Below are 14924 nucleotides of genomic sequence, written 5' to 3'. Positions count from 1 at the left end.
AGATCCATATACTTTGCTGTCTGACTTCACCTTGGTTTTGCTTGGTTTATTGTACTGCACTTAAAGGATGCCTTGAAGTGGAACGGTTGCTTTCGTGATGTGGAGCCAATAACTTGGTCCTCAACACAAATAAGACCAAGGAGCTTATAGTGGACTATAGAAGGAATAGATCAGACATCCAGAGATTATACTACCTGAGACTTCTCAGGAAACAACAACTGAATGAAAAACTGCTGCTGACCTTCTACCACTGCATCATAGAGAGTATTTTAACTTATTGCGTCTGTGTATGGTTTTCCAATTGCACAGCAGCAGATAGGACAGTGCTCCAGAGGGTTAACATCATTGCCCAGAGGATCTTTGGTTGCCCTCGCCCCTCTTTGGAAGAGCTTTATAGTTCTTGCTGCCTTAACAAAATTCAAAACTTTCTTAAAGATCTATCTCATCCTGGGCGCCCTTTTTTTTGAACTATTACCATCTGGCAGATGGTACAGGACAATAAAAACAAGGACAAAAAGGCTGAAAAACAGCTTCTATCCCAGGACAGTAACTGTATCAAATTCTACAGTATAATGCAATATTAATGCAATATCAGGTTTTCAATTTCAATTATACAGAATGTGAAGGATGTGAATTTGTGTTTTTATTTTTATAGTTATAATAAGGTGATCAGATTTTAAAATTAGTAAAGTGGGACACCATTGACTGGGGGGGGGGTGTTCTTGATTTAAAATGTTGCTACCCGGCACTGCGGCTGAGGTGAAGCTACCAAAACTCCCGCTGGTGCTCCCGCCCGTGCTGCCTCCTTTTCCACTGTGATTTTGAGAAGCCATGGGGCCTTTTTTTTCCCGCTCCCACTCCCTCTGCCGCCTTCCTACTGGCTCCCATGGCCTCATGGGTCCTCAAAAGCATGGCAGAGGAGGAGGGGCCAGGGGTAATGCGGTGTCCAGCTCAGGTGCTCCGAGCAGGGAGGGAGGCGCCTCTGCCATGGGCGGGGGCACTGGCGGGAGCTTGACAGCTTCACCTCAGTCACAGCATTGGGCAGCAAATGTGGTAGTGCTGTTGGAGGAGGAGGAGGAGGCGGCAGCAGTTATTCTAGTGGCAAGGGGGCTTTGGGGGTTCACTTCAACCATAGCGCCAGGCGCAAGCGGCTAGGACTGTCTGCCCACAATGGACCTCCCCGGGCTTGCTTTGCTGAACACGGAGTGACTGACGATAGTTTGAGACGGCACGGCCGGCGCAAACTACCGTCAGTTACCCTGCGCTCATCAAAACACATCCTAGCCACCTGCAAAGGACCTCCCCAGCTTCCAGAGCCTCTGACAGTAGAAATCACTGCGAGGTAGTTGCAAACTGCTGCACAATGTTTTCTTGCCACGTGCGTGGCCGCACGAAAAATCAGGACATTTTTGAAACGCCGCAGCTTGAAATAGCACAAATACAACAAAATGTAACAAAAAGGCAACAGTAAAAATATTGGGTTTCTGCCTGGATGGTCTCTTGTGACGAGCTGAAGGACAGAGAATGGAAGTAGTGATCTTCCTCCCATATTTGGGAATACCGGGGGTTGTAAAATCTAATACATATATATATGTATATGTGTGTGTATATGTGTATATGTGTATATGTGTATATGTGTATATGTGTATATGTGTATATGTGTATATGTATATATGTATATATGTATATATGTATATATATATATATATGTGTGTGTGTGTGTGTGTGTGTGTGTGTGTGTGTGTGTGTGTGTGTCACAACCCCTGGTAAGCCCTAATTATGGGAGGAAGCTAACTGCTTCCATCATCTGTCAATCGGCTTGTCACAAGAGTCCATCACGACAGAAACCCAATATTTTTACTGTTGCCTTTGTTATGTTTGTGTTTTATTTGTGCTGATAAATAAATAAAGGGAGACTAGTATAGATCTATTTCAAACTATTTAGCTCTCATCAGCTAGCCATACCCTTACTGGGATTTGAACCTGGGCTATATTACATACTAAGCAGACATCTTAGCCATTAGGCCACAGGCTCTTATCCGTTATCAGCGAAGCCAGGGTGAAAGGTATCTATTAGATTTTATATATATATATATATACCAACTGAAAGACACTGGCAAGCTGTGAAAAGAATATTAAGATATTTGAAACACACAATGCATTATGTATTGTATCTGGAACCTACCGATGATTTTAGGTTGTCAGCCTATGCCAATGCAAGTTTTGCCACAGAAGTTAATACACAGAAGTCAACTTCTTGTATTACTGTGTTTTTAGGTAAAGCACTAATTGAATGGTGGTCTATTAGGCAAAAACACCTTAGCCTATCAACAATAGAGGCTGTATTTTCCTGTTTATCATTATTATGTACAGACATAATTTTTTATAAACAATTGTTAATAGATTTGGGGATCACTGAAATAGAGCCGATCATTGTTCATGAGGACAACCAGGCAGCTATACAGCTGGCTATAAATCTTGCAGTAAAAACTAGAACTAAACATACGGACTTGTGATATCTGAATGTGTGACAGGGTATACAGAGTAAAATGATTGTATTGGAATATTGTATGTTTATCCTACTTTATTTTTGTTAAAACAAGTAAAGTTATCCTTGTTTTAACTTTGGTGGCTGTGATTGATAGTGTGACTATTCAGCGGCACATTCCTTGCTACCTTCTGCTACTCAACTCTAGTCTCCGAAAGGAAATATACTTGACAACCAGGAACAAATGTTGCCATATATGGATTATTGTTAGGGTATCCTGTATCAAATTATCTCCTCCTCCTCCTCCTCCTCCTCCTCCTCCTCCTCCCCCTCCCCCTCCTCCTCCTCCTCCTCCTCCTCCTCCCCCTCCCCCTCCCCCTCCTCCTCCTCCAATGGTGCTGAGTTTTGTCCAAAGCAGTCCCTTAGATTCTGAAGCTATGATGTTCTTGTTTTGTCTGGACCTCATTTGTCTTCAATCTTTCCCAGGAGGATTAAAGGAAGGATGCCATATTTTTCTGGGTGTCGCATCACATGTACAAAATATTCTAATTTTCCCTTTTTTCGGTTTTTATTTTGCTTTCTGACCTACTTAAATAAAACCGTCCCCTGTCCAAACCAGGAAAAAATGTTGCCATATTTGGATTATTTATTGTTAGGGGCTCTTTTTAAAACAATGTGAACAAGATGCTATCAGCCTTTTGAATTTTCTGGGTGACTGACTAAGATAAATCCAGCCTCTTTAATGCCAGTAGATAATTCACCTAATGATTTACTTTCTCATGATTGCATGCAAATTCTTGTTGTGGTTTACTTCTGAAGATTTGAAAGCTCAACCTTTATAAAATGCAGCGTTAGAATTGTTTATTGATGAAAGCAGTTACATCTTGGAATCAGCATGAAATTTTTGAACATGAAGAATTGCCTTTGGATACTCCAGCTCAAAAGGCAGAACTTGTTGAAATAAAACATGATTTGCAATTGGCAAAAAACAAAATGACCAATTGATAGTAAATATGCCTTTGATGTTGGACATGCCCTGAGGCTCTGTGGCAGGAGAAAGATTTAATTACAGCAAAAGAGAATTAGATTAAATAGGAAGAAGAAATATTTTAGATGCCATCAAGGAGCTAAGAGTGATTGACGATTAGAATGAAGGTAAATGGTTCCTTTGGACTTGAAGGAAGACTTCTGGAAATACGATCTCCAAAATCAAATTTGAGAGAAGCTAATTGTTCATCCAAAGACTGTCTATAAGTCAACACAATTCCCCAAGCGACAAACCTGAAAGTCAAAGTCAAAGACTATCAATACAGCAAGGCAATAGTTTCCTACACAACTGAACTCTGTCATTCCCTGGAATAAAACGAAGATGTTCAATAAACTTTTTTAGTTTATATATTGTATAGTATATATATTTATATTATACTGTATAAAAAAGACAAGGAAAGTGATTCCTGCTCCTTTCACATAAGCTTTGGGATTGCTTCAGCACTTCTAAGTGGCTTCATTGAACTGGTGCCCTTTAAGTCACAACCAGCTCTACCCTGATTTTCCCATTTCTCTCTTCCTCCTTCCCTATGGAGATACCTACAAGTGAAGAGAAAGGACTGTCTCTGTCCAAAAAGTGCTGCAAGGGAGAAGCACAAGGCTCTGAGAAGGCCAGGCACTTTGTTCTTAGAAGAAAGAAACAGACACGCAACTCATTCGTTGTAATTGTTGTTAGAAGGAAAACAAAACAATAAAACAAAAACAAAAAGAAGGCTAGTTGGATATTTTTCTTCTACTTAGATTCACAGAAGTGTGGAAAATTGTGACTAGCTGTCAAAATGATCCATTCTAAAATTATTTTAGTGATCATCCCTTGCAATCAAACTTTAGAGCGCACAAATTAAAGGTAATCTTTTACTAACCTTTCCTTCTCCACACTTTGTTCCTGGATCAACCATTCCAATTTCTTCAATTACATCAGAATAGCTGCCTTTGCATGAACCAAATGAGACCTCTTCTCCAGCTGAAGGGCTCTCTGTACCATCTGTGCAGAATAACCTGCCACATTTTACATTCCTGAAAAAGTCAATTCCTTTTAATTAACAAGAATAGATTAATGAGATGTCTGTTCCTTTGCTCATTTGCAAACAGTTTAATTAATTTGTTAAGTAATTTGCATGCCACCTTTCTCACTAATAAAAAAGACTCTGGCCAGCTTACAATATCATAAATGTCAAAAAGTGACAACTTTTTCTTTGTCACTCAATTTTTTTAAAAAAAGGACACCTAACATCAAAAACATCATCGAAAAAGCACAACAAAGAATGATCTTTCTGTACCAACTCAGAAAGTTCAAATTGCCAAACAGCTGCTGATTCAGTTCTACAGAGGAAAGATTGAGTCTGTCATCTGCACCTCTATAACTGTCTGGTTTGGCTCTGTAACCCAGAGGATAATTAGAACTGTAACCCAGACTTCAGAGGATAATTAGAACTGCAGAAAAAAACAATTGCTACCAATCTGCCTTCCATTGAGGACCTGTACACTGCACAAGTCAAAAAGAGGGCTGTGAAAATATCTACACACCACTCCCATCCTGGAGATAAATGGTTTCAACTTCTACCCTCAAAACGATGCTATAGGGCACTGCACAGCAGAACAACTAGACACAAGGACAATTCCCCTCCCCCATGCCATCACTCTGCTTAGCAACTAATTCTCACAACACTGTCAAATAATTTACTAAGACTGTATTATTACTATTATTCTCTTCTTTCCTAGCATCTATGTCTCCACACTTATGACTATAACCATGTTGCTTGTATCTTTCAATTTAGATTGTTTTTATTGTTTCCTAGAATGATTTGATAGCTTATTAGTAACCTATGACTATCACTAAGTGTTGTATCTTTTGATTCTTAATGAATGTATTTTATTCTCTTTATGTACACTGAGAGCATCTGCACCAAAGACCAATTCCTTGTGTGTCCAATCACACTTGGCCAATAAAGAATTCTATTCTATTCTATTCTATTCTATTCTATTCTATTCTATTCTATTCTATTCTATTCTATTCTATTCTAGCCCACTTGTGCTCTATCTTGAAACTAAAGATGGAAAACACAGGAAAATCAGCCATTCAGATATTATTGTTTTAGGGTAGTAGAATTAAGTTCCCACAGATGTGGATCTGAAAACATTTCTTATATTGTCCTTAAATGATGTCATTATTATAGCAGGAAATAATTTAAAGTGCTTACTCTGGTTCACATGGAATATTTCTATCATTTATCTTACTGCAGTAGCGATACTCATCACCTTTTGTGTTATTCTCAAAACATTCATCTGGAGCCACTTGTGCATCTGTAAGAGGGAATTGAGGAGCCAAGACAAATACCTGAGTGTGTCACCTGCCAATAGGATTCCCAATCACCCCCAGGTGCCACCTGAACCTTTTACTTAATGACCCCAAACCTCTATTTGAGACATTCTTTCAGCTATATGCAAAGCCTCACGGCACCACCCATCTATCATCAATATAAATCTCCCTGTTTCCTGTTTCCCAGAAAAATATCTCTTTTATTTGAAAAGGAGGAACTTGCTTTCATCTTCATTTGGGGATAGTCTACCATTAAAATCATGAATGACCAGTGACAAGAATCACATCCCCAATGCTGTTTTATTATACCCAATATAAAGAAAATTTCAATCACAGAGTTTTAATGTTCTTAGCAGACAGTCCCATATTCAATCTCCATTATCTCTCATTCAGAGAAGTAGAAAGTGATGGATCAAACAGTTGCCTAATTAACTCTTAGAAATAAAAGAAATATGGATAAAACATTAAGCATATGAGAGGTCCTTGGTGTTATTCTTTGTGCTTTTCCAGTAATTTTGATTTACTTCACAATGCCCATTGTGACAAAGAGTATTGGGCAATAATTTTCAGCTTTTGCTATAATATACAACATTGCAGTCTATTAATGCTATACATACATCTACAGTTCATATGCATATTGTCTCCAATCCAATTTGGGAATGAAAATGAGAACCCCCCTAAATCCTTTGGCCGAAGTCCATCACTCCAGCTGGACCATTGGCCAGGGATGATTGGACCTAAACCAAAAGATCTGGAGGACTGAGCTCTAAAGCCTCCAAAGAAAGAAATTCATCTTGGAAAATTATGCCACTTACACACATACACACAAAAGACAGAAATGAATATTTATTATGGCTGGAAAGGAGAAATTATATTTCTTCAATAGTAAAGATTGTCTAATTTTTTTTTACAATGCCATAATTCTGAAATCCTAAGGTTGACTTACCAGGCCCCCAGAGAGCAGTACATTGGTTTGCCAAAGTGGGGCAGTTCCCCCTGAAGCAGTAACCTTGGTTGTTTTGGCATGGGTGTCCATTCTTTTGAAAGCGGTTTATGGGACATTCAGCAGATTGTCCAGTGCAGAGTTCAGGCAAGTCACAGTCATCTCTTGCCTCCCGGCATTCTTCTCCTGCTTTCTTAATCTGTGGGTGAAAATGAAAATCACTTCCAGCTATAACTCCTTAGGGCAAAAAGAGCTAAACCATGATTCACAACACGTTTCAAAGCTTCCTCTTCACCTGTCTTGAGGATTACCAAGCAAGGCAACCCTGCCATGTTACAGATGGGCTCCATTAATTAAGGCATTGTGTATAATGCCCGGAAATCCCAGCCTTATTTGCGATGAGAAAATGATCACCATAAGATGCAAGTGCTACGTGTTGTCTGACCATGAACATCAATGAAAACTCAATTGGCTCTCATGAAAATCAGCAGAACATTAATTGATGAACGTGTGCATGGTATATTTTCATTTCCTTACATGGGCAGAAGCATTCATAGAATGTTCATGTCATGTGCTCAAAAATAGGTGGCTGATTTCTGTTGCTATGATGGAAGTATAATAATAGGTTTATTACAGAATCAACTCGGATCCCATAAAGAAAGAAAGAGAAACTTGCACCCTTCTCTTCATGGCCCTCCTGCCCCTTCAGAAGATGCCACCAAAATAGCTGAATTGAGGGCTGTGGAGAGCATAGGGGGAACTTAAGGGTTGTAAAAGAAGCAGTTTGTCTCCCAAAAGTCTCCAGAATCCATTTCTGCCTTGAAAGTCTCAGAAAGAAAAATGTCAAAGCATTACCGAAGACCTCTTAGAACACAGGTGTAAAACTCGCCATGTCATGTTGCCATCACATGATGTTTAACTATGTTTTTCCCATTCATGGAGCTGGGGTGGGTGTGGCCTATGTATGACTCATCCAGCCCACAGGTCGTCAGTTTTACACCCCTGATGTAGAACCTTCTAAAGCCATGATGGCAAACCTGTGGCATGCATTCCACAAGTGGCATGCAGAACCCTCTCTGCAGGTACACCAGCTGTCACCCCAGCCCAGCTCCACCACGCATGTGTGCATGCCTCCCACTGGCCAGCTGGTCTTCTGGTCTCTGCCGAAGGGTGGGGCCTTACCCAATCTTCGAAAGTTCCCCCCGGCACACCCTACCTTTCTACTCCATTTCTGCTGCCCATGCCTTTCCTAATCTCTGCAAGTCCCCCCCCAACGCACCCTACCTTTGTACTCTATTTCTGCCACCTGCATCAACCTGGAGGCCAAAATGGGGCCTGGGGGTTCTGCAAGAGGCCACCCTGCACCCCGTTTGGGGTCTGGAAAGCCTCCTGCTCCTGGAAGCTAAAATGGGGTGTGGGGGAGTGCATGCATGAAGGTGCATGTGCAGGGGGATTGCATTGCATATGATACTGCCATTCAATTGGGAGGAGGGGAGGCTCGGAGCTAAATCATTAGCTAGATCTGAAACAACTGAGTTTTACAACTTTACAACTGGTTTCTTGTCACTGGGAGATTGAAGGTCCCAACATCTCTGGAAGGATGTCTATGATAGCCATGTGGGATATACAACTTTGATGTCTAACTAGAGGTAGCCATGGGAATGTGTGCTCTATTGACTCCCAGGGCAGAAGAGTTAAGGAAGCATCTTCACACTTGTGTATTGGTCAGAATCTGCATTCGGACAAAGGGGAGGGGTCATTATCAGCTTAATCCCATTCGCATGGCCTAAAGGTTTTCAGATGCTGCTTTGCTTCTAATAGTTTCCATCCTGACTGATTAAATGTTCTTTTTGATATAATCCGTTTCAAGAGTCTTTACTTTCTCAAGTTAGGAGAGGAGCCATTGCATAAAGCAGCATCTCTCTGCAAAGGGGTCAACCAGGAGAGAAACATTTTTACATCCCTCCGTGGGGACTCAAGAAACCATGTCTGAGCATAACAGCGAACAAGGGGAAACTGACTGCTGGAGGCAGATGGAAACCCCTCCACAACCAGAGACCTGCTCCTTGTACCCTGGCAGAGAGAATGAGGTGAGCCTGAAGGACCCCAAAAAGCCCCATTGGTCAATCGGAATTGGGATGAAAGACGGTTGGGAAGGGAAGACCAGGGGAGTCACTCTTACCTGAGGTAGCTGAAAACAGGGTGGAAATTGGGGTTAGAAGCTCCCTCTGACCAGGAGGAGCTAAATGAAGCCCTGCTGAGAGAGGATCCTCTGAAGAGGCATGTAACCCAGTTGGTGATGGAAATTTTTGAAAATCTCAACATCCGGGGGGAGCCCAACTGGCAACCAAGAAACATTGGAAGGGTGGCAAACGGGGGAAAACCCAATACTTAGTAGCTTGGAAGCATTTACCTTCAGCCCAAAATGAATGGGTAGAGAAACATCACGTTAGAGCCCCTGCCCTATTGAAAAAATTTCACTCCCAATACCCTGATTATTATTATCAGCTTAATCCCATTTGCATGGCCTAAAGATTTTCAGATGCTGCTTTGCTTCTAATAGCTTCCGTCCTGACTGATTAAAGGTTCCTTTTGAAATAATCTGTTTCAAGAGCCTTTACTTTCTCAAGTTAGGAGAGGAGCCATTACAATTGGGGCACGCATGTGTGCATTGGCACATGCACACACGAACTTTGGGCACTTGGTACCCAAAAGGTTATCCATCACTATTCTAGAGAGTCAGGAAGCTGAGTTAGGGCACCAGTCATTGACCACCCTTATTTAAATTGGTTTTCCATGCAAAAAGAAGCCTATATTTTGTTTTCACAGACGTGATTTAAGATGCCAAAGGAATGAATTTTAAATTGAGACAATGCTGAATTTTTGTTAAACTGTCCTCCATATGGATATTTTCATAAGGGTCAAATAAACTGGAAGAAAAGATGGGAATAGAATTAAAATGCTTTTCATCACAGTAAGCAGAGAGATCACATTTTCATATTAGTAGTAAGGAGTAAGATAAAATCCATCCTAGTGTTATAAATAAAAAAAGCCTTACCTGGCATTCCTCACAACATGCCCCTTCTGCACACTTTGCCCGAGGTTTCAGTTTACACGTTGCAGCGTCACAGCACCTGTTTGTACATTCCTGAAAACAAAAGACATCAAATTATGTCATAGGCTTTCCTTCGTGGCAGTGGTGTATTAATCAGTAAGCAGACTAAGCACATCCTTAGGTCACCAGGCCCAAGGGGTCACCACAAAGTTGAGCTAGAAAGAAAAAAACAATGAAGATTTGTACAAAGGAAGAGGGCACCAAGATTTGTCAGTGCTCAGGGCACCCGTGAGCCTTAATCTGCCACTGCTTCCTGGTGTCTTCAAATTGGTTTCTTTTGAAGAGGGAAACTGCCAAGGAATAGGATACTTCTTTCCTGTATTTCCTGGGTCCATGCTGGCAAAGAATGTGACAAAGAGCAGCCTGGGGGTTTGTTATTGCAAATAGATGATGGCAGAGCTACATGAACCATCTGATATTTCCTACGTGAAAAAATAAAACAAATAAAAATATCCTTACCTCCGAATTGTGAAGGCCACATAACCTGCAGTCCAAATCTCTTCCTTGTTCTGAGCCATTTTCTACTCAGGATGTCAGCCTTTGAAGTCGGCCAGAAAAGATTCACCAACCATGTCTATTAACACTACCTTTATTGTAAAGTTATGATAACATAGTCTTTCATGCCTAGAAATATGTTTCTCCCCATTTATCTTTAGAGTGGGGAGAAAATGGGTGGGAGGTATCCTCTTAAGATGCTTGCCATGCCCCAATTGCTTCCACAGGTTAAGCTGTAGGAAGCAGCTCAAGAAAACAGTGAGACACATAATGTGACCTTGTCAACAAAGTAAAGGTTTTCAGCAGGGAAGGATATTCTTGCAGTGATAAATCAGCCATTTTTAAAACTGCATTGTCTTCCCAACTGATTAGCAAGGTATCAAGTCTTCACCTCTACAACTGGCTTCCCAAATCCAAGAAACCAATTCACACATCCATGTACATTGAGGACGTACGCCTATGCTACTCACAAACCAACCTCTTGGATACCACTTAGAAAGCCAGATGATTTGGCAAGGATTCCCATTTTTGAGAAACGTCTTGGAATTATCCTTATTCATTCAAAAAAATCTTACCTTTGGAGAGCCACAGTCACATTCTTCTCCCTTCTCCTCGAAGTAATTCCCACAAACTGCATCTTGAACAATACTTGTGTTGAAGGGGATATTGATAAGACATTGTGGGGTCTTAGTGATCATAAATTCCTGATAATCCTGTAAACTACAAGAGCTGAACTGCTTGGGTAGTTCGTGGCTGTAAAGATGAACCAAGATAAGTTCATGACATCATGTATACTTGGTCCAGGTAAAGAATTCATTGCAAAAGCATATAAGATGAGAAAAAATGACTCATGAACAAATACAATGACTCTTTGTACCCCTTTATCTTACTCCCAGATTATGCTCCCTCTGTTTTAATTCTATTAACTTTATTTTTCTTTTTTAACAAAATGAATTTGCAGTCAGAACTCCATGTAACGTTAGTTGCTTAGGCTACTTGTGTTACAGTGGGTTCTCTTTCATTTTATTTTTAGTCAGCCTCTTTGTGGAAGGACTATAATATAATTGAAGGAAAACAGTGGAATTTTGACCCTCTTTTTCTTTTCTTATTTTAGAGGGGTTCTACTTTTTATAACAAATGAATGTTTTAAGGCAAAGGAAAAGTAAATATATTTATTGGACTTCTTCTCTAATATCAGGGTGAAAGCCAGAACCCAAAGACAGTCTGCTGGTGGCTAATAAATGGACAACATGGACTTCTTCCAAAGTCAAAGTTGCACCAGATCCATTAGGTGAAGATTTTTGAGCACGTTGTTCTTTAAGCAAAGCCTTCTGCACAAAATGCCAAGAAGTGGATCTGAAGTATTAAAAAGTAATAATGACGCACAAAATCCTTCAGTAAGGATGGGAAAGGCTACATAGTATTCTCCATACTTCCTGATTTCATTGCTGTAGCATAAAATATGAGGCTACAAAGTCCCAGGGCTTTAGCAGTAGAAACCAGAAATTTGTCAACAGGTGGCATGTTAACTGAGGCTATACAAAAATCTTAAAGATCATGGGGTATTTTGCAGTAGAAATTCCCGAGAAGATTCCATTCCTTTCCTTTCCTTTCCGCCCCTCTCCTCTCATCTCCTCCCATTCCATCCACTTTCCCTTCCCCGTCCCTTTCCCCTTTTCTTTCATGATGAAATAAAACCTAACTATTGAATAGCAACAAAATACAAGTGGTCCTCAACATACAATCACAAGTTGTTAATCACATCACTGGAGGTGTTAAGTGAATCACACAGTCGTTAAGGGAATCCTGCTTCCTCCATTGACTTTGCATATGAGAAGACAGCTGGGAAGGTTGCACATGATGGTCTCATGAGATGCTGCAACCACCATAAATACATGCTGGTTTCCAGGCACCTGCATTTTGATTCCGGGACTGAGAGGAGGCTGTGACAGTTGTAACTGTGAGGACCAGGTTGCAAGTCAATGACTACCTATACATTGCTCCATGTTTATTTCAGCAGGCTGCAATATATGTGAGAGATAGAATGTGTCTTGAAAAAAGGCTGAGGCCAGAAAGGATGCTACTTTATCTCTTTCTTCCACCTGTTGCCTTGTTCAGAATCATTTCATTCCATTCTGCTTATAACTTCTTCCCACTTTAGGGAAGTCTTTAACATCTCAATAGGCTTCCTCTTTTCTCTATCAGAGTTATTAATATTTGGTTTATTGGCTATACTTCCTATACTATTTCTCCAAACTCTTGTGTTTTGAAGAAAGCTACTGAATGATGGATATTCAATTGTTGAGAGCAGTCCAGTGGTGGGTTGCCAATTTTGTTACTACTGGTTCATGTGTGTTCCTGTGTGACTCGCACGCATGCACAACACTTCTGTGCATGTGCAGAAGTATCTGGGTGGGTGGATTGAGCCTCCTGCCACCGCTACTACCTGTTTGCCCAATCCGGGCCGAACCGAGAGCAACCCACCTCTGGAGCAGTCCTATCTTTTTAAGTACAACACATTTTAATTACACAAGGTAAAGTGACACACATATGGCCAAACCCCACTGTTGTGTAATTCTCAGACCATTTTATTTTTTAAGCTCTTAGCATATTTACTTTAACAATTAATTGTAACCATTTAAATATAACTTGATTTGAAAGGCAGTATTTTTTCCTTTCATACTTACCCTTCACTAGCAGCCATAATGCATGGGCCTTTCGTGCAAGTACAAGAATTTGCATCATGGTTCATGCCCAGATTATGACCGATCTCATGAGCCATTGTAGCCCCAACGAAATATGCATGTTTGGCATGATCCTGAAGAAAAGAGAATATTTTTGTTTTTAGTCTGCAAGAAATCGAAAGTGAATCCAGCTATTGTTAGCATTGAGCTAATACCTTTACTCAAACACTTTCTAATGAAAAATCAAAGAATTAGAAAAAGAGGTTAATAATTTACAAAGCTGCAATTGGATTTCCTGGATAGGGGGGAAACAGTTTATTTGTTCAAGTAGCAATAGCACTTGATTTACTCAGTGGTGAAATCTAAACTTTTTGCCATTGGATCTGTGGGTGTGGCTTGGTGCGGGTGGTCATGTGACTGGGTGGGTGTGGCTTTCGTGTTATTGGATGGAAGGCTGAGTCAACCTTGAGGCACTGAGGATCAAACTCCTGGCAATGGGCAGAGCAAGTTTGCAATAGTCATTGAAACCATTGTGCCACCACAGCTTGTAAAAGAATTTCAAAGCAAGAAGATTTACTAATTCTTTTTCATTTTTACTAGCTTAGAGCTTACATACCTGTATATACATTTTCATTGAGTCCAAACAGGTAATTTCTACCAACCTGAACAATTCCCGTAGATCTCCGAGTGCTACACATTCTGCCAATGAAAGAGTATCCTACGGTTCCTCCACTTAGGTCAACAGCCCTATAGGAAAATAATGAAGGGGACACAGTTTATAGAAGCTGGAAGCATAATCTATAACCTTGGGGCCTATAGAAACCTCTATGTTTTTTTGTGAACCCCTAACCCCATCTGTTCCTGCTGGTTTTCAGGACGTCATAATTCAATTTAGACTCTACCCACACAAACCATTTAACCAACCAGATCTGTTAAACATATTCTCGATTCAATTTCACTATACGCTATGCTTCGCTAGTGTCAGCCTTAGCTAGGTTGGGGAAAAGAATTAACACATTGTGTGAATCCAACCCATTGGGTTAATTCACATTCCATGTACAGTGAAAAGCCCAAATGCAACTTTTCTTTAAAAAAAATAAGTTTCTTCTATCAATTTAGCTGTGTTGTTATTAAAGACTACTGTGACCTTGGGAAAGGAGATTGGGTTATAAGTCAAATAAATATCTGAGGGGAAATAATATGGATATTTATTTATTTATTTTGTATTTTATACTTTCACTTTGATCTGCTTTCCATCTGAGGATTGCTCACAACAGAATTGTTATTTCTCCAATATATTATGACCATAAGTCAATAAACTTACCAATTTCCCATTCATGAAATTCTACAAGAATATAAAAGCTTAACTCTATAACCAGATCAGATTAAAATCTAGGAGATAGTTTCATACAATCTGCTAAACACAAGTGTTACCCAATATTTAATATTTGAATTTATTCTTGGAGATTTCTACCAATTTAGTTCAAATAATTAGGCTCATAATTTTTCTTAGATATCAATTGATGTGGCATTCTTCATTTTTCCACTTGAAAATTTCATCCTGAGAACATTTGGAGAAAATGCTGTTATTATAAACCGGAAAGTCTGAAAAATCATTTGGCTACTAATAAATATTGGAAATGGGAAGAAAAATAGATCCCAGCTTTCTTCTAACTTCTAAGGACATCATTCTACATATGCCAAAAGACTTTCAGAGTAGAGATTAAAATTCTCTGGGCCACAGGCAGTTCCCTCTATATCCTAAAGTTTTGACATTCAGACAAACTTTAAAGTTGTCATTAAAGTTGTTTTGAGTTTCAATTTAGATTCAG

General features: G+C 40.0%; 1 protein-coding gene across 1 annotated transcript in view; it reads right to left on the bottom strand.

The window, feature by feature from the left end:
* Nucleotides 1-3334: 3334 nt before the first annotated feature.
* Nucleotides 3335-14924, bottom strand: part of LOC106552489 (zinc metalloproteinase-disintegrin-like ohagin) — a 37549-nt gene continuing 25959 nt past the window's right edge. Inside the window, exons 10-17 of the mRNA XM_087703608.1 lie at nt 13755-13839; nt 13096-13226; nt 10984-11161; nt 9857-9946; nt 6802-6997; nt 5737-5839; nt 4399-4552; nt 3335-3769 (exon numbers count right to left, since the gene is read on the bottom strand). Of these exons, the coding sequence (XP_087559734.1) occupies nt 3737-3769; nt 4399-4552; nt 5737-5839; nt 6802-6997; nt 9857-9946; nt 10984-11161; nt 13096-13226; nt 13755-13839 (970 nt within the window). The 3' untranslated portion in view covers nt 3335-3736. The remainder of the gene's footprint in view (nt 3770-4398; nt 4553-5736; nt 5840-6801; nt 6998-9856; nt 9947-10983; nt 11162-13095; nt 13227-13754; nt 13840-14924) is intronic.

Source organism: Thamnophis sirtalis, unplaced genomic scaffold, assembly GCF_051295495.1.
Source record: "Thamnophis sirtalis isolate CommonGarterSnake01/CBP01778 unplaced genomic scaffold, rThaSir2_p1.2 scaffold_2, whole genome shotgun sequence".
Classification (NCBI taxonomy): domain Eukaryota; kingdom Metazoa; phylum Chordata; class Lepidosauria; order Squamata; family Natricidae; genus Thamnophis; species Thamnophis sirtalis.
Note: the sequence above shows the minus strand (reverse complement) of the source record. Positions and strands in the feature narration are given on the sequence as shown.